Consider the following 21,015-nt stretch of genomic DNA (forward strand, 5'->3'; position numbering starts at 1 on the left):
TTGCCTTAACCACTTGGGTCCTCTATGATAATCTTTAACTCTTAATCTTTTAAAAATCATAGCTGCTTTGAAAATGGGGAGGCCTAATAATCCACAGAAAGAGAAAACTTTCCTTGAGTGCTGAGGCTATGTGTTAAATATCAACCCATCAACTGAATAGAATCAAACTGGAAACCACTCTGACATTTGCACTTTATCTAATTACCTTTTGAGTGATTCCTCTAGAACCTGTTATTTTTTAAAAGTGGGTTGATGGTGGAGGCTGGATATGGGAAGAGGTCGAAAGACAAAAGTAGATAGTTTCTCATTACATTGCAGGTAGGCTGAGTGCTTCATGGGCAAATGCTTCCCTGAAAGTGAATAAGATCTTGGTCTGTGATGGTGTTTTTGCTCATTCAGTGAGCAAAAACTCCCTTCTCCTCTGTGACTCATTCTTAGTATGTGTTTGAATTACTAGACAGTTTTAATGCTGGATAGCTAGTTCTATCTTCCCTGTGAGCTGTTTATAAAATAAATTGCAAATTCAAATACCAGGCTTGTGAAAAAAAACTCCAACGTACTACAATATTGCAATCCTCATCCCCTCCTTAGAAATATGTCTATGATTTTACTTTCCATGTGGTTTGTGCACAAGAGAGTTGTGACCCTTTGAGGACCGTCAACACATGAGTCTTCTAGCTCCAATGACAGTGATGCTGGCTGGGAGTCACTTGTGACTTTAAACTTACAGCCTGATTATGCCAGAAAAAGGTGCCAGGAAAAAAAAAGAAAGGAGAGATTGCAGTTCCTAACCTCTCTCTCTCTCTCTCTCTCTCTCTCTCACAGACACATACACAGACACACACAGAGACACACAAGGAATGGAGTTTAGGAAGGTCAGGCAATTTATAAGGATTTGGGTTCAGCAAAATTAAATAACATAAATGCAAACACTTAAGGTCTGCAAAAGTCAGCACTCTTTACAATACCCAGAATCTGGAAGAAACCTGAGTGCCTGAGAACAGATGACTGGTTAAAGAAACTTTGGTACATCTACACAATGGAGTACTATGTAGCTGTTAGAAAAGACTCAGTTATGAAATTTACATACAAGTGGTACTACATGGAAAGTATCATGTTAAGCGAAATGACTCAGAAAGAAAGGGATAGACATAGAAAGATTGCATTCATCTGGGAAACATAAAGTAACAAAATAGGAGACTAACACCCAAGAATGGCCGAGATTAGTACCAGAAATTTTACTCCATGGCTTGGAGGCCAACCACACATGCTAGGGGAAAAGGGAGCTCAGATAGAGAAGGGAACACCAAATAAAGGTATTGGGAGGACCCTCCCAGGATGGGAGAAGGATGCTGAAAGTAGACTATAGACCAAACATGATTGTCACCCATTGCCTCTTTTGCAAACCACAACACCCAATAAGAGAGAGAGAACAAAAGGGAATGCCCTGCTGCAGAGGCAGGGTGGGATGGGGAGGGGATGAGGGGTGGGAGGGATACTGGGATCTGTGGAGGTGGGAAATGGGCACTGGTGGAGGGATGGACATTTGATCATTGTATAATTGAAACCCAAGCACAAAAATTTGAAGTCTACAACTGTACCTCATGATGTCTCACTAATAAAAAAAAAGAAAGAAAAAAAAGAAAAAAAAAGGTCTGCAAAAGCTCTTAAAGTGATCCAGCTGAACTCTGGTATGTGGTTTTTGGGTTTTGGCGTCTACTTAACATGGTTCTTATTTCATTCTCTCTGTATTTTTAGGAATTTATCCCCATAATTGCTTTTGTTCCCTGTATTTTATGTTAGGTAGTTTTTAAAAAAATAACTTTTTAAAAGCGGGCCGTAAAGAGAGAGAGTGACAAGGACAGGACCATAGGAGATGACTAAGTTAAAGCATGAAGCACAATCACAGATGAAGCATTATCACATGTAAAACTAATGTCTTAAATCAATTGGCATCTTCGTGTATTCCTCCTGGGCCTTGTTTTGCCTGATCATTAGAGAAGAGCAATTGGTGGTGGGAGTCAGGGACTGTGGGTTCAGCAATGAGGAGCTCTTTGACCCAACACACTTTGCTCCGATGCAAAAATGTGTGAGGAGAGAGACCCTGATGTTTAGGGTAAAGACTTTTCTTTCACCTCAGCTACAGGAGTGTGGCAGTGTGCTCTGTGGCAACTCTGGAGAGGCCTTGCCCCCAGGGAGACACAGAACATGCCATTCACAGGTATGATGCTGTCTTTGGATACCCTGGCATGCCCAAGCCTGAGAGGAATCTCTGTTAAAGTCATTTGGAGGCTTTTTCTATTTTACAGGAAAATTACATTAACCATAAACTTTATAATTTTAGCAATATTGAAGACATACTTCACAGCTGACTGTCGCTATTATGCTAATACTGACGACTGTTGCTGTAGTAAATATGCAACACATCCAATATGTGCATTTTGGCTTAATTAATTTTGAAGAAATGAAAGAAAAGGGTAGGAAACTCTTATTACCAAACAGTTAGAAGTTACCAGATGGCAGATGTTTTACGTATACTCTCTCATTTAACCCTTGTATTTCCTTTTTAAGGTTGGAATCATTGTCCCCATGAGGAGGAAGCTAAGAAACTGATGTTTTCAGGGACCAAAGTTAATAAGTGAGAGAAAATCAGGCCCAGGTTTATAAGATTTTATAACTGTTTTCTGTTTTTTGATTATCCCAGTGTCTTAGAATCAAGAATAGACATAATTTGACAAAGAAAAGAATTGGTAAAAGAGAGTGTATAGCACTGTAGCACTGTCCTCCTGTTGTTCATGGATTTACTCGAGTGGGCCCAGTAACGACTCCATTGTGAGATCTATTGTTACTGTGTTTGGCATATTGAATACGTCACGGGTAGCTTGCTAGGCTTTGCTGTGTGGGCGAAATACTCTCGGTAGCTTGCCAGGCTCTCTGAGAGGGGTGGAGGAATTGAACCAGGCTTGGCCAGCCCGGCTGCGTGCAAGGCAAATGCCCTACCACTGTGTTATCTCTAGAAGAAATGGAGAGAAGAAATATTCTTGAGATATCTACTATCTGCCATGTACTCCATTATTGCCATAAATTTTAATTCACCTGGGAATCCTGTGAAACATTGAATATGATCCCTGTTTTAGAGGTGAGTTAGCCGAGAATCGTGAAAGTTAACTGTCTGATAAAGATCAGTACTTGGTAAGTAGTCAATTAGGATTTGACACTAATTTTATCTTTCCCTGAAGTATGATCCTACCTGCCTGGATGTTTTAGATCTTAAATCCTTTTAGATATTAAAATATTATAGAATATCAATGTCCTATAGCTGGGGAGATGGACATACTAAATTCTCATTCCAGCTCTGCTTTTTACTTGTTATCTAGTCAGTTGTTTAGATTTGCCTTTTAAAACTCAGTTATACAAAATGGCTTCAGAGAATTTTCGAGAATATCACATGGTAAAAGCATGTGAAATGGCTTTGAAAGTTAATGAATTACTTAAAATACAATGGGGTTTATAAAAATAGCATAGTGAGGAATAATGTTTTGCAAGACCTTAAAAGATTAGAGACAATCCACGTCCTATAGCTGGTTATACATAGCTGATGAAAGATGATTCACTAATTCCCTAGAAAGAAAGCTCTGCTTTTTCTAATGACATCTAGGAAAGCATATATGAAAGGGGAAATTTGATGACATCTAAGGAAAAGTTTGTCTTTTAAAATAAGAATTCTTTGATTTAATCTATTGTTATATATCTGGGTTGAGTATACATTACTTGTCATACTTGCATTAATAGTCTAAAAATATATTTTTTTTCATTTGTTTGTTTTGGATCCACACCTCGTGGCACTCAGGGACCAGGATTCAGGCTACCATATGAGGTCCCATTTACTTTCATTTAACTTTGGAAAACAAGAGTGTACATAATATAGCACAGCAGGAAGGGCATTTACCTTGAATGCGGCTAACCTGGGTTCGAATCCTCCGCCCCTCTCGGAGAGCCCAGCAAGCTACCAAGAGTATCTCGCTTGCATGGCAAAGCCTGGCAACCCATGACATATTTGTTATGCCAAAAACAGAAACAACAAGTCTCACAACGGAGACATTACTGGTGCCTTGCTTGAGCAAATGGATGAACAATGGGAAGACAGTGGTACAGTGTTACCATTTTCTACAGATGGGGGTCAGGTTGGCCACAAGGCAAGTGCCCTAACTGTGGTACTGTTACACTGGTCCCTAATTCTTATAATAAATACAAATGTCTGTCAAATATTTTCTATTAGATTATTGTTTTGTTTACACTATTAAAATAAATCCCACTGGTAAATTTATAAATTGAGGCAGAACAAAATTTTTTAAAATTTTTCTACATATTTAGGGTGAGAGTAACAATATCCAAGGAACAAAAAATAAGAGATGCAAAGACTTTTATTATACATATATGTACATACATATATATTCATGAATATATATATATAAATCTGCATGTATAGTTACATAGAGAGATGTAGACTATTCTCAAGCACCCTCCCCACAGAGTTTCAGAAATAATTTGTAGAAAGTTGTCAAATTAAGTGTCTTGGTTGCAGCAGAGCTGATATCCTAAGTGATTTAATACTGTTAGAGCTAGAAGAGACAAGAATCTTTTATCCTACAAAAATTCATTAGAATATTCATTTTACTTAGAATTTAAGAAAGAAAGCTTAAATGAAATCATAATGCCATGCGATAGAGGATTAACACATAATAGCAACAGCAAAAACAACCAAATTGTTTATTGGCTTTTTTAATTAATCCACTCATATACTAAACATTTTCCTTCATTTAACTTTGGAAAACAAGAGTGTACATAATATTTTTATTTCCTTCTTATTCTCCTTTTATATTTTATCCTCCTACCATTTTCTACAGATGGGAAAACTAATGACAAAGTTGTAAAGTAATATGCCTAAGGTCATAGAGAACAAGAAGAAATGCTTGCAAATAAGTTCAGCTCCCAGTGACTAGAGTCCAGAAGCTTCCTACACATCAGAGGGCCTAGACTACCTTTTCTTTTTTCACCTGCTTTTTTGTCTACTGCCTAAGACATAGCCAGAATTCTGAAGGGATACATAAGGGAAAATTCCTCTTGTCACTTAAAAAAATAATGCAAAAATTGGTACAGGAAAAGATTAGAACAAATTCACTATGAGCTGAGTAAAAACCTCAACCTTACATCAGGACTCACACTGTGTTTTGCTCTACTTTTTTCCTCATTATCTAATTCAGTTTTCATTAAAAATGAGTTCAAACTATTGAGACTGTTTTTCCCAGGAAATGTTAGGGCTAAGAATTATAGATCACAGAGCCGGAGTGAGATACAGCAGAGTGAGATACAGTGCTTGCCTTGCACTTGGCTGACCCAGGTTCAATCCCTGGCACCCCATATAGTCCCCCAAGTATCACTAGGATTTATTCCTGAGCACAGAACCAGGACTAACACCTGAGCATCACTGACTGTGGTCCAAAAACAAAATAAATGAACAACAACAACAAAAGAATTATAGATCACATGTCCTAAAATACCTAAGTCATACATCAAGAACTCACATTTATTTTAAAGAATCAATTCAGTTTTATTTTATCCTCACTTGAAGTTAATGGCTCAGGATCAAGGATGAGGTCTTTTGTGAAAACATTCTGGATAACAAAGATTTTGGCATTTTATATTGTAGATTTCCAAAGACTTTAATGTGACTCACCTTTCCCAAGACATCCGTGGAGTTATTTTCCACAATCACAGGGATTTCTGGCTTAGCTTAAAGGCAAATAAAACAGTTAGCCATCCTTAAAGCCATCAGTAACACTTAAAGCCAGCCTAACTGCTACATGTATGTGTGTATGCACAGATGTATATGTGCATATGCATAAGATTTGTTATTCATTAAATAAATGCTAAATGAACACCCACCCTGTGGTTGGTAGTATGGCATGTGCCCACAAAATAAAGTTGGGTGAATAATATTCATTATTCTTAAGACACTGCAGCTGTAGCAGCTGTGATTCTATTTGCATGCTCTAAGCAGCACCAGGGATCATATCTAAGCACAGAGCTAGGCATAGCCTCTGAGCAACACTGTTGTGCCCCCCAAACAAGAGGAAATTGGCGTTTCCAAGGAAAATACTGATAGATGAGAGACATTATAAAACACTGAGATAAGCAAGTAAGGACACAGGAGATTAGATAAAAATCCTTTTAAAAATCTTATTTTAAGCACTGTGGTTTAAAAAACTGAACAGTGTGGCTGCATACTTTAAAATTCCAGCACCACACCAGACTGTCCATTTCCCTACCCCTTAGTCCTAGTAGTGGGCTCCAAAGAAAAATTTTAAGAGAAGTTTAACCCAACCTTCAGGGTAAGAGAAGACTTTCAGAATATGCAGCATCTGACACTTGAAAGATGATTTTTTTTTCGTTTTATTGGATTAAGGCCTGAGGCTAGACAGCTTTCTTCATGTTTCCATCTTTACACTTAATGGTGCCCAGTGTGAAGCCAATATTGAATACATTCATCTCTGCACTTAACAGTGCCCAGAACAAGGCTTACACGAAGTACATTGATTGTGTTGAACTAACGTGCCTTCAAATTCATTCTAGAGCACAACTGACAAAGTCATCTATGGATTAGAGGAAAAGACTTAAGAGCCCTTCATGGGTGTCGTCCATGCCTGTGTTCCCTCACAGTATTTGACTCTACATATTGAAGACTCTTGTAGGGCATGAAGTCCTGATCTGTGATTATTTCTAATAACTTACAGAGGCTTTTGAAGCACATTCAGTTCACAAGTAGACCAAACAGAAAGTCTTAGAGATCTAGAGAGGGCATATGGGGACGCAATAGATAACATTGACTTCTTTGCCTTCATTTGCGACAACTTTGATATGTTTTCTTCAAGGGTTCCCTAACGAGAAAAAGCTTCCAACTCAGAGTGGCAATTGGATATAAAACGTAAATAGAATACACATTCTATTTCATCCCTTTTCCTTCTTTTACTGACTTATTTCTTACCTCCCTTTAAATGTACTGTAGGGTTCTTTTAAAATAAATTAATTCTCAAATGCTTGTCTTGATATTTTGTTTCAGGATAACCAAAACCCATGAAACAACCCTAAAATACTCATGAGAGAGGAAGTATTTCTAACCTTCTATTAACCAAAAATGCTACCAGAATGGAGGGAGGGAAAAAAGGAAAGAAAGAAGGAAAAAAAGAAAAAAGAGGGAAGGAAGGAAGGAAAGGAAGGAAGGAAGGAAGGAAGGGAGGGAGGGAGGGAGGGAGGGAGGGAAAGAAAGAAGGAAGGAAAGAAAGAAAGAAAGAAAGAAAGAAAGAAAGAAAGAAAGAAAGAGGGAAGGAAGGAAGGAAGGAAGGAAGGAAGGGAGGGAGGGAGGGAGGGAGGGAGGGAAAGAAAGAAGGAAAGAAAGAAAGAAAGAAAGAAAGAAAGAAAGAAAGAAAGAAAGAAAGAAGGAAAGAAGGAAGGAAGGAAAGGAAGGAAGGAAGGAAGGAAGGAAGGAAGGAAAGAGGGAAAGAAAGAAAAAAAGAAGGAAAGAAAGAAGAAAGTCACAGAGTTAACAGAAACAAATATTCTTTGTGAAGCCTAGGACAATTGGGCTTAGAAGTGAAGAACAAAAGTGTGGTAAGGTGTTCATTTCCAACTAATGTCACTGGGTGTTGAAAGAAGGCAAAGGAATATACGCGATAGCCTGCCAGCATCTGTATTGCAAACAATAATGCTAAAAATGAGAGAGAAAGAGAAATAGAGAGAAGAGAGGTGCCTGCCATAGAGGCAGGTGGGGCTGGAGGTAGGAGACTTGGAGGGGTGGAGGAAAACTGGAAACATTGGTACTAGGAAATTATGCTGATTTCTGTTAGAACATTGTATGACTGAAACCCAATCATGGACAGCTTTTACCAGGATGTCATCCCTTACCACATATTTAAAATTGTTTATTTATTTATGCATTTGGTAAGCCAAATAAATAAATATTTGGTAAGCCAAATAAATAAATACATAAATTTTTAAAATGTGGTTAGGAATGACTTCCTGGTATTAAAAGTAAAGTGGGAGGAAACTAATGAATGTGCCATAAGTTGGAAAAAGCCAGGTCCTTTGTGTGTTTGAGAATAGCAGGATTGCTCAGGAAGAAGATATGAGTGGGATTTGGACAAACTTGCAGGCTATCGAATGTAGCCTGCTCACAGGGCAGAGTCTGGCAAACTCCCCATGGCGTACCCAATATGCCAAAAACCAGTAACAATGATGAGTCTCATTCTCCTAAAGAGCCTTGAATATAATCTAAGGGGTAGGATGAAAGAAACGTTACTGGGGCCTGCTCGAGGCAATCGACGAATAACAGGATGATGAAATGAAATGAAAAAATGAAAGGGAATGAAGAATGGATCTGTAATGCACTAGTCGTTTAATTTAAATTGTTTAATTTATTATTCCAGAGGAATCACTAAGAAACGCAGAGTGAATGTGGAATCATTAATGTATTACATAGCTGTGCCAGGTTCACTGTAAAATATACATTGGTAATGCCCGCAACTATATTAAAATCCAGGCAAGACTCCGGTCCAAATAGTATAGCTGGTGAGTTTACTAGTGGGGAAAGTTCCAAAGAAGGAGAAATATAATTCTATGAGCAATCAAGTAGAAACTCTTATTTCAATAAGCCACCCAAAGAAAGCAAATAGACATGTAGAGATAGAAAAATCTAGAAATGCAAAGGGTGATCAGTGTGAGACTTAAAGGAAGGTAAATTATCAAGACCAAGATGAAGGTATTTTAATGCCATAGAGATGGGTTTGAATGCTGATAAGGCAATTAGATTAAGCAATTGTGCAATAGCACTTGATCAAGTGAGACAGTTTGCCTAACTTAGAATTGATTACTTTCCCCCCACATCTTTGACAACAGTCTTCATTGATTAGCCAGTGGGAGTGCCAGTGTGAGCAGATGGTAATGTTGATAGAGGGGTGAACAGTCTTTTCCAACTCTTCACAGGATATTATTCAAACTCTTAAGCATCAGGAGCCATATATGCTCTATATTATCTATATTAAGAGCTTACTCACCAAGGACAAAATCACTAGTTTATCCATGAAGTAAGATGGAGAGAGATGGAGAGTTGGAAATAGACAGAGACAGACAGAAAGAGAAACAGAGAGAGAGAGAGAGAGAGAGAGAGAGAGAGAGAGAGAGAGAGCTAGTTACAGCTATAAATAAGAGAATTCAAAATTAAATCTTGACTATAGCTATTCTCATCTTTATGAGCTACTGGGTTGGTATTTACTTCCAAAGACTCACTTTTGTGACTTCCAACAAAAATGCAATAAGATTCTAAGCAAAAATAAAGTTTTCCAGAGAACTGAAATTCAGAGAACTGCCGTTCTAAGAACTGAGGAAAGACCTAACAAACATCCCATGCCCTTGGGTTTGGTGAAACTATTTTCTCTTTGTTTACCTCAGTTTCAAAAAGCAATTAATTGCTCATCCACATCACTGCTTTCCTTGTTGCCTTCACTTACAAATGAATCTCCTTCCCAAAGATTATAAATAAAATTCCAAAGCTGTAGGCTTCTGTTCATTAAGATTTTCTTGCCTCACTGAGCAAAATAGACTTTTTGTATCTTCCCTTAAACATGCACCTTGTAGAGTCTGCAGCTTGAGTGATTATGCAGTGGGTAGTCAGCTCAGCCTCAGGCTCCTGAGAATCAGGGACAGTCGTGGTCTTTGCCTGGAGGTGACTGACATCTCACACTTGACCTTACTTGGGGGGGACTGGCTGTGGCATTGAAAAGGATGTGGGAGTGGGGACTCCCGCAGGCTTCTTTGGAGCTGTCTTTATTCTCCTCCTTTTGTCACACCGGCCTCATTCTGCCTTGCTGTTGGCAGGCGGCTCTGACAATTAAGCATCAAAGCAATTAGAATTTGACAGATATAATTAAAGAGATTTCTACCATTCTTGGGAAACATTAAAATTGTAAATAAGATGTGTTCACCAACTGACTGATTTATGGCTTTTTGTATGGTTTGTTATACTAATTTAATTACTATTCTTTAGCTTCCTGATTTTGTCTCCAACCACAACATAAATGAAAAGTGTCAAGGCAAACTGATTTCCAAAATAGCTATCTTTGCAAGGCTATTCATCTTCTCTTTGGAGAGAGCTAGGCAGGAAAATGTGAGCGAGCAAGAGCAAGATATCAGAGAAGAAAAAGCTCTTACCAAAAACTTTGACCGTGGTGGAGCTCCTCAATATTTTTCCAGGCCTAATGATGACCTGACAAGAGAACTTCCGATGGTCATCATGGATTTGGACTGGAGAGAGGTGGAGGGCATAATCTGCACCCAGCTTGACTCTGTCTTTAAATAATGTGGAATTGCTGATGGGATGATCTCCAGTGAGAAGTGTTTCCTGATTTCCGTTGTCTTCCTAGAAAGAAAAAGAGTTATCAGAGTGGGTTTGTTTGTTTGTTTGTTTTCTTGTTTTTTTTTTCAGTTATACCCAGCAGTGCTCAAAGATTACTGTGCTCAAAGCACTGTGCTCAGGGATCACTCCTGGCAGGTTTGAGGGATCACCTGTGGTGCTGAGGATTGAATTCAGGTTGGCCACGTGCAAGGCAAGTGTCTTGCCCACTCTACTGTTGCTCCAGCCCAGTGATAAGTTTTCAAACACACAATTGTGCTAGCTCTGGGGAAGGTGTTACACCTATGTTAATATATTTGTAGCACTGTAGCACTGTCCTTCCGTTCCGTTCATCGATTTTCTTGAATGGATCCAGTAATGTCTCCATTGTGACTTATAGTTACTATGTTTGGCATATCGAATACGTCATGCATGGGTAGCTTGCCAGGCTTTGCTGTGAGGGTGTGATACTCTCGGTAGCTTAGAATCAAGATGATGAAGAATGAAAACTTCAGAATTATTGCACTAGAATTATTAGAATTTAAAATTAGTGTTACCCCTTAACATACAGACATTTGCTACACTTATGAACGTTTCCCGTTTCCTTTACGATTCCCCTTAAGGCACTTGAGGAATACAATACTGGAGTACAATGGCAGATCACAAGCCGCACTGCAATACCAAGATTTGTGGAAGAAACTACATTTATTTTGGTTTTCAAATTTTCATCTGAATATTTTATCATCAGTTTACTTTTCCCAGCCTTCCTTGAGCAAAGATCACATTTTTTTCCCTGTCCTCAGTGGAGCTGGGAGTAGGGTGAGGCAAGGAGCTGATTGGAATGTAAGAAGACACTTATTTTTAGTTTCTTGTAAGTGGAGGTGAGCACCTGGGAGCAATTATCTCCTAAAGTTGTGCCCTGCCACATCCTTGCCTTACTATCTCAGCCTAGTCATGATCTTCATCTCTCTGCATTTATCTCTGCATCTGTGCTAACTTCAAAGAGAATGCACAAAGAATAATATGCAAATCTGAACTCTAGAGGTCAAAGTTTATTTGGATGTGAGAGTCCCTTTGTTTCATCTCAATTTGTCTGTCTGTGAAAAAATATCTTCCCCATTATTTATCCCTTATTAAGAATGTTCATGAACTGGGCTGAAGAGATAGTTCAGCAGGATAAGCCCATGCATGGCATGCAGAAGGCTCAGGTTCAAATCCCTGGCATTGTAATGTTCTCGTAAGGCTACCAGGAGAAAAACCCCAGCACAGATCCAAGAAGAGTCCCTGGGTACTGCTCGATTAAATCAAAGATTTTCAAGAACAAGGTCTCCCTAGTGCCATACTTGATCACCATGAGTCAATGTGCTGCTCAAGTCCTGCTGAAGACGGGAGTGGGGATGGGATGAGGTGGGGGCGGGCAGGGGTGCTGGAAGAGCATAAGGGAAAGGGCCCGAGAGGAAAGATGATGTTCTCAGGCTCTTTCATAAAACAGTATTCTCAAAAGAGTTGTTCTGAAAATATTCTGATGCACAAGGTTTTTCTCCAGAGAGCCTAACTCAGTCAGTCTAGGATGAGATCCAGGATGGGGTGTTTTTACAAAGTTGCTCAAGGGAACTAGGGATGAGAATAGCACTGCACTGCACTGTTCTCCTGTTGTTTATCGATTTGCTCAAGCGGGGCCCAGTAATGTCTCCATTGTGAGACTTGTTACTGTGTTTGGCATATTGAATACATCATGGGTAGCTTGCCAGGCTTTGCCGTGCGGGCAAGATACTCTTGGTAGCTTGCCAGGCTCTCTGAGAGGGGTGGAGGAATAGAACCCAGCTCGGCCAGGCTGGCCGCTTGCAAGGCAAACGCCTTACCGCTGTGCTATCGCTCCAGCCCTTTTGGCTAAGAACAAGTGTAGAGATGAGAATAACTAATAAAAAACTAGACCATAGATAAAAGCTTATGTGAAAATATCTGTGGAAAAGGAAGGAACTTTATTGGAGAAGAGTGAACAGGAATGCAGTCTTGACTGGGGATGAAGTCAGCAAAATTTGGGGGAAAAATTACCCACAATGTTAAAAAAAATTATACAGAGCCAGAGAGATAGTACAATGAGTAATTGTACCAGACTTTTGCCTTCCACCAGACTGACTAGGGTTTGATCTTTGGCCCACGTCTGGTCCCTTGAGCACTGCCAGGAGTAAGCTCTGATCCCCTGAGCACAGCCAGGTGTGGCCTAAAAATTAACAAGAAAGACAGAGAAAGGACAAGTCTTAGGCTAGAAGAAATAGAAACTAGTAAATGAGGGAACTCAAGTATGAACTGAGCGTCCATGGTAAATAGTAAAAATAGAAAAGACAGACTTCTTAAATAGTTATGTTTATAGAATATTCTTAGTAGAAACTCCTACATAAGACAAAATACTTTAGGCGGATAGGCTGAAGATTGACATCAACTTTACACAGAAACATATATATAGAAGTGTCAGTGAAGAATTAAATTCTGCTCAGGGCATATTCCGAAGAAATGCAGATATAAACACTCTCATAAAGATGGACCTACACCGCGCTGTTGTCTTTCTAATGTGGAAGGGTACAGAGAATTCGAGGGAGAAATTTGTAACCCGAGACAAGGACCTCAAATGGCTTCCTAAGCATAATATCACAGGAGAGAGGAAGGGAGCATTTAACCAAGCCTCTGTTGACACTGAGACCAGTTGTCAGGGAACATGCTCCCCCTGCAGGTCTTTCATCACAACCAGCCGAATTTTATAGCTCTTGCTTCTTCCTCAGTGACTCTTTTTGTGAGGAATCTGGAGTTCAGAATACTTTTTGGTCATGAACTATATGATGAACCATTTGAACTGTTTCTGCTCTTCCTTTGTTATGGGAATATGAGCAGCGAACACTAGTGACACAAACTGCTTCTTCCTTTTTTGTGCGGAGCTGTGTATGACTTGGGATAACTGATGGAAAGGTACAAATATTTTTAAAAGAACAATTAAGGCCAAGTTTTAGTTTGTTTAGTTTTCTGAGCTGTTTTAGAGGACAGGGTTGTTTTCTTTGCCTGGAATGATAGAATTTGGTTGCAAAGATTTCCTGTAACCGAAACATCAGGAGATCATGAAGGATACTAGAGAGTTTGCAGTTACAAATGGGGTCTGGCAAGAATCTGCATAGGAGTGGCTGCCTTCACCCAGTAAATAGAAGAAACATATAAAACTAGTGCAGGAAAACAATGAAATGTCTAGTACTAGATGAAGGAAATTAATATTAATATTATGCATGAATATTTCTAAAATTTGATATTTTTATAAGCAGTAGTTTAAATTGATTTGGATCTTCCTATATTTCAGGCATTGTGCAATTTTTTTCAAGTCTTATTATAATCTTAATAATGACCTGGAATAAACTGAGATTAAGTAGTTTGCTCAACAGAGTAAGAAGTTACTCAAGTCACAATATTAATGAATAGGTATATCCAAGAGCAGAGACAAATAGATTTTGGATATACATTCATAAAAAAACAAAACCCAAATAATAACTGTAGCACTGTAGCACTGTCCTCCCGTTGTTCATCGATTTGCTGGAGCGAGTCCAGTAACGTCTCCATTGTGAGACTTGTTGTTACTGTGTTTGGCTTATTGAATACGTCATGGGGAGCTTGCCAGGCTTTCCCGTGCAGGCGACATACTCTCGGCAGCTTGCCGGGCTCTCCGAGAGGTGCAGAGGAATCGAACTCAGGTTGGCTATGTTGGCCGCGTGCAAGGCAAATGCCCCACCACTGTGCTATCGCTCTAGCCTTAAATAATAACTACACAAATACAATTCTTTGAATATCTGAAAAGACAGTTAAAAGCAATGACAGGAAACAGGGACTTTATATAAATTGCAATTTCAGAGATGTTGGTAATTTGCTGATAGGAGGTGGGCTTTTAGAATCAGAATCCTGCCTGATAACAATGATGGCAGACAATTAGTCTACGAGAAACAGCGTGGTAGGGGAGTCTTTATTCTTGCCTGATTTTCTTTTCTGTTCTCCAAAAATAAGGTTGATACCTTTGTCAAATATTAATAAAGAGTTCTAAAACTCCATGGGATTCTCAACTTGGTATACTTTTACAATTTAACAAGGTCATGTTGGTTCACTAGTTCAACTATTGTGCATCTGCCCAGATCAGTGTTCAATAGATATTCAAGTATTGCAAACTCATCAACCTCTAGACTCACTAATTATTGACTGATTCACTTATTTCATGAGTGTTCAGTATCCAAATTGAGGAATTATGGGAAGTCAACTGACCATTTAAAGATTATTTTTTATATGTATTGACTAAAGGTATTATGTTAAATTATTTAGTTGCATTACATAATTTATAATTTACATCAACACCACGATGTTTGTATTATAGATGATTCCCTTTAAAATTTAAGGCACTAAAATTTAGGAAACATATTCAAGGTAATATTGAGTTCTGAGACAAAAGAAAACATATGTGCTCATCAAAATATTCTCCCATTTGGCAAAGTGAATAAAAGTTAATAAAGACTCAACAATCAAGGAAAACATACGTGATTGTATGAATCTGTTCATTGCCCCTCTGTTCTCTGTCAACCCTCATACATGCAACTTTGGGACACAGGCCTCAAGAACCACAGACTGATTTTTTTTTCTTTTCTTTTTGGGTTACACCCAGTGATGTTCATGGTTTACTTCTGGCTCTGCACTCAGGAATTACCCCTGGTGGTGCTTGGGGGACCATATGGGACGCTGGGGATCAAACACAGGTTGGCAAGGCAAATGCCTTACTGGCTGTACTACCACTCAGGCCCACAGGCTGATTTTAAAATACTATTCCTTGAACAGTATAACAAGGACTGAAAACAAGCAAACTTCCAATCTTTATTTACAATTTCATTTTTTATCATATATTTCACCAACTTTATATTTTATTAAAGCATTTATCTGAATTACTGATATTTTTGGTGATCCTTTAAACATACCCTGGAGGTGAGAGTCTTATCATCTTCATCTTTAGGCCACACAGCAAATCATAAAGTCAGGATTTGGAAAAATGTGATTTCTCTTCAAAAGTCATGCTGTTAATACCTTTGCTGTGTACAACTTACAAGAACAATAGGATTAAGAGTTCTTGACTATAATCCTTGAGACTAGTTCTGCTCAGTCTATTTAAAGACAACAAATTTGCAAAAAAAAAAAGAAGTACACACTCAGGATGTATAGAAGATAAATAAGTGCAAAATCAAATGATGTATAGGACTTGGAAAAAGCAATTGGCATGATGAGATGGGATGATCAATTAAAATATGAAAATATGTTTCCTAAAAGACCAGAAAGTTTGTAAGAGTTTTTTTTTAAGAGACTTTCTTATTTTTAAACTAGAATCAGAATTTTCAATCCAGAAAAGGTACTTTGATACTATTCAATTTAGTGAAGCTCTTCAACTTCTAGACTGGTCCAGGCCCCATGAGAAACCTCAGAGTGTTAGCCACAATATATTAGGTGTTGGGTGGATAGTGTTCATTCAGATAGATGCTGTTAGCTCTATTGATTGTTGTTTCTTTAGCTCCAGACTGCTTCTTATCTTCACATCACCTCCATTTATTCTCCATCCAGTCAGTGCTGTCAAAGCAGGCTGCTTGCATCACTCCACTCATTCATTTCAGAGAATAAAGAAGGCTATTTTCTCAATCATCCCAATTCATTGTCAACACTTTGCAAATTGACTAGCACTCTAATTTTGATTACAATGAAGACAATTGGGGTCAACTAACATCAGATGGAAGGTGTTATAGCTTTGTTTTTGAACACTGAGGTTTTCTATTAGCACAGAAAATCAAAATTATACTAAGCACCATTTAGTTTATTGTTTAAATAGAAAGCACGACAAATATTTAAGTATTATAGTTAAGAAATACATGGATAAATTTTTAATAGAAGCATCTATATTTAATCTCATGTGTTTATATTAAATGGAGCCATTTGAATGTGATATAGTTATCTTCCTTTGTGATTTTAAAGAGAAAAATGACAATTTTCTTTTTATGGGCTAACTTTTGTATAGTTTAGGGACACACCTGGCTGTGCTGAGGGATCACTCCTGGATGTGTATTAGGGGGACATATGGGGTATCAGGGATCAAAGGTCAGCTGCATTCAAGGCATTCCCCCTACCCACTATACTATCTCTCCAGTTCCACTTACTCACCAATTTTGAAGACAAACATTTTTTTCAACACCTCTGCCACCACCAAGACCAACATGTACTCACAGTTTAATGGTCTTATGTTCAGGTATGTCATTTTCTGGTTAACTATTTATTATCTGCCCCACATATAACCTAAAATCTATTTTCAGATCTATGCAGTCAGAGTCAAACTGTATTTCCACTCTCTCATGCTATTAGAATATTTTTATTAAAGTTAATTTCATAGTAGGTTGTTCATTAATTACAGCTTTGCATCCCTTTAGAAACTAGAACACAAAACAGACTTGTATATGTTTACTGTATTGAACTGAAGTTTCTACTATTGGAAATTGGGATGATAGTTTGGAATGAAAACACAAATATAAAAGTATATATAGAAGTTCCCAGAGCAAACCTGCTGTGTGCTTGTCCTGGGACATGAGTGGAAAAATATCATTTGCCTTTTATTTGCCAGTTGGATTTCACTAAAGATGCACATTTTATGACTACTTAGCTCACCACCCACCACTTGGACTCTTAGTCTACAAATGGGTTAAACATTAACCCTTGCCTTTACTCTGTTCTCTCAGGCTAGCTCTAAGTGATATATTGTCTCTTTGTCACATACCTGTCAACTTCAGTGTGGTCATAATCCTGCAATGCAACTTCCCCAAATGCAGAGCATTCTATTCAAAATCACATTTAATATAGACTGAATACAATATATGCTACACACACATATACATATATATTAAAATTATAACTGAGAATCAGAAACAGTCGTTTCCCATGAAAGTCATAAAAAAAGACAAAATTTTATAAAATTTCACATAAAGCTAAGACCTTTATTTTCCAGTGAACTATGTTAAAATAATTTTCTGTCACTGTCACCCCGTTGTTCATCGATTTGCTCAAGCGGGCCCAGTAACGTCTCATTGTGAGACTTGTTACTGTTTTTTGGCATATCGAATACATCACGGGTAACTTGCCAGGCTTTGCCGTGCGGGTGAGATACTCTCGGTAGCTTCCCGGGCTGGCCACTTGCAATACAAACGCCCTACCCGCTGTGCTATCGCTCCAGCCCACTTGAAGTGAAAACACTTAGGTACTGAATTGATTTTCTGATATTGCTGGTTTCTGCTCTCCTGAGCTTGGGTTTACTACCTTTATTTAATTTTTTTCCCCTAAAAGTCACATCACATCATGGATTTGTAAGAATAATTGCATTTTAATTATGATTATTATTGCTGGCCTAGAGATTTAAATCTTAAAATTCAGTTTGGAAGGAATATTTATGTCCTCTGCAAACCCATATTAGTCATGACTTAAGAGCTGCGGTTTTTCCCCAACAAAAAAATATTAGGCAATTTCACATCAGACATGCAGAATCCTAGTCACCAACAGCATGGAGCTCAGTGACTGTAGGGAGTACGGATGTAAATCAGAGGAGCAAATAGATTTTGACATTTAAAAAGGGAATGCACTGTAGGAATTTAATCAGCACATTTGCCAATACAACGTTCCCTTTGAAAAGAAGCTCTTTCAGAAATATTTCTTGAGTTGTCTATAATAATGCATTATTTAAAGAGATTGCACGGGTGAGGTTTTAGTAGAAGTGTAGAATTTTCTCCCTCTGTGACCTTCAATGAACTTTCTCTTTCTCTAATTTATCTTAAAGGTCCTGGAAGGATCTCAAGATAGTGTCTGCATAAGTTTCTTGGTTTCTTTGAAGAAACTCACTAGATAAAGGCTGCATTATCAAGGATCTAGTCACTGATTCTTAATAAGCTACTACTTATTACTCATCAAACTACAGTAATAAACTCAGTGACCATCAATTAAGAGGGCAGAGAATAGAACTCTGGGAAAGGGAACAAAAGGAAACAGAACCATTCAATATTTATTAATTTATCTGTTAAATATGTTCTAGGCACTGAAGTAGATGTTAGGGCATGTTAAGAGTGACAATGCAAATTTCATAACTTCATCTTTTCTAACAGCTACGTAGTACTCCATTGTGTAAATGTACCAAATGGAAAGTATCATGTTAAGCGAAATGAGTCAGAAAGAGCGGGATAGACACAGAAAGATTGCATTCTTCTGGGGAACATAAAGCAACAAAAAGGGAGACTAACACCCAGGAATGGCTGAGATTAGTACCAGGAATTTTGCTCCATGACTTGAAGGCCAGCCACACGTGCTAGGGGAAAAGGAAGCTCAGATAGAGAAGAGAGCACCAAATAAAGGGTGTTGTGAGGACCCTCCCAGGGTGGGAGAAGCATGCTAAAAGTAGTCTATAGACCAAACATGATTGCCACTCAATGCCTCTCTTGCAAAACACAGTACCCAAAAGAAGAGAGAGAGAACAAGGGGGAATACCCTGCCACAGAGGCAGGGTGGGACGGGGTGGGGGGGTAGGGATGGGGGGGATGCTGGGACCCGTGGTGGTGGATCATGGGCACTGGTGGAGGGATGGGTACTTGATCACTGTATAACTGAAACCCAAGCACAAAATTTGTAAGTCTATAACTGTACCTCATGGTGTTTCACTAATAAAAAAAGAAAAAAAAAGTGACAATGCTTTTGATTCTGGGAAAGCTCAGAGTCAGAAAAAACCCTGACTGATCAAAGACTCTACGTTTCCTTATATAAACAGATTACATAGATGAGATAATATAAGCATATAAAAAATCAACTTACTTGCCAGCAGAAATCTCTACAGAAAGCTTTATTAAATTGTTACTTAATTTTATGATTCTCATGAAGCATAAATTTTGAAAATTTGAGTGGGGACCTTTTTACTTATAGGTAAAAATATTAAAAATGGTGGCAAGGTAAATATAATGTTTGGCATAGCAGGTTTCTGCCTCCTGAAATCAAGTCCACTTTCAGGGTTTTTATAAAAAAACGTATTACATCAGGTTTGCTGTTAAAGACAATTAACGTGTATTAATGATTTGGCACAATACCTAGGAAGCCTTACTTTTTGAAAACCAAACACAAAAATGGAGAATTTTATTTTCCCCTGACAGAGTATAAAGACTAATTGTAGAATTTAGAACAGTTTGAGAAAGTTATTTTAGAATATTTTTATCTTTGCATCCCACGGACTCTCCAAAAGGTGTCTAGACAGTGAAAAATCAACACTAGGTTGTATTTTAAGGTCTATTTGCAAGTTGGTTATTTTATATCTGTCACATTTTCAGTTAAATAATTTTGTGTTAAGGTGTCTAATTTTCCAAATATCCACAAAAATGTCTAGGTACCTTTTAATACAAATGACCAATCATTTGTGAATACAGTATTTTGCCAGCTGTTACAGTTGCTATTTTGTCATTCCTAGACATCTGAGTTCTGAGAGAAGTTTTAACTGTGTGGTTTTGTTTTAATGTAAATAAAATTGACATATTGTTATTTTTTGTATAATATGAATGAACATTATATGATTTTAGAATTTGTGTTTAAGGTTATCTTTATTATTTTCTGGTGTTAAGTTATCTGGTTTAATGGTATTTGATGTCTACTGTATATAGTTAATATAGATAGTTAATTATATATATATATGTATTATGCTGGCTACTGTTTGATTGGTTTGAATTGGAAAAGTTCTCATAATCTTTTAAGCTTATGGGCCTTAGAGAGATAGCTCAATTGGCTAAAGCTCATGTTTTGCATACAGGAAGTCTGGGTTCATCCCTGACACAACATGATTTCCTTGAGAGAAATGTCAGGGGTTACAGATGTTGCCTGAGCACACAACCAGGTAAGATCATCATACAAAACAAAATTTCAGTTTCCAGAATTTTTTTTTTTTTGCTTTTTGGGTCACACCCAGCAATGCACAGGGGTTACTCCTGGTTCTGCACTCAGGAATTACTCCTGGCGGTGCTCAGGGGACCATATGGGATGCTGGGAATTGAACTCTGGTCGGCTGCGTGCAAGGCAAACGCCCTAAGGCTGAGCTATCACTCCAGTCCCCAGAATTTTTTTTTTAAGTCATAAAACATGACATCTATAGGACCACACAATTTTTCCTGTGACAATAATGAAGCTGAGCAACAGCTTTCATTGTAAGTTCTATTTCCCTCAAATATATTTTACACCTGTATTTTTATAGGCATAAAAATTTGCGTTTCCTTATCTAAAGCAACACATATATCCTAGGATAAAGTAGTAGGAGTTCTGAGAAGAGGGTCCATTCCTCTGCTAATATTGTTGGTAAAACAAATATTTGTGCTGTGACTGACTCCATTTTGGAGAATCGTCACCCCATTTTTCTTTTTGTAAGCATCCTCTGGCATATAGCTTAATATCTGAATCAACCTCCAGTAACTGATTTTTAAATGATGACTTCATACTTGGAGGCTTGCTGAATT

General features: G+C 38.0%; 1 protein-coding gene across 1 annotated transcript in view; it reads right to left on the bottom strand.

The window, feature by feature from the left end:
• The window catches only part of CD96 (CD96 molecule), a 93,589-nt gene that overhangs the window by 58,117 nt on the left and 14,457 nt on the right, over positions 1-21,015 (bottom strand). The window contains exons 4-5 of the mRNA XM_056109347.1: positions 10,264-10,471; positions 5,738-5,793 (exon numbers count right to left, since the gene is read on the bottom strand). Coding sequence (XP_055965322.1) covers positions 5,738-5,793; positions 10,264-10,471 — 264 coding nt within the window. The remainder of the gene's footprint in view (positions 1-5,737; positions 5,794-10,263; positions 10,472-21,015) is intronic.

This window comes from Sorex fumeus, unplaced genomic scaffold (genome assembly GCF_029834395.1).
Source record: "Sorex fumeus unplaced genomic scaffold, SorFum_2.1 ptg000265l, whole genome shotgun sequence".
In the NCBI taxonomy this organism is placed as follows: Eukaryota; Metazoa; Chordata; class Mammalia; order Eulipotyphla; family Soricidae; genus Sorex; species Sorex fumeus.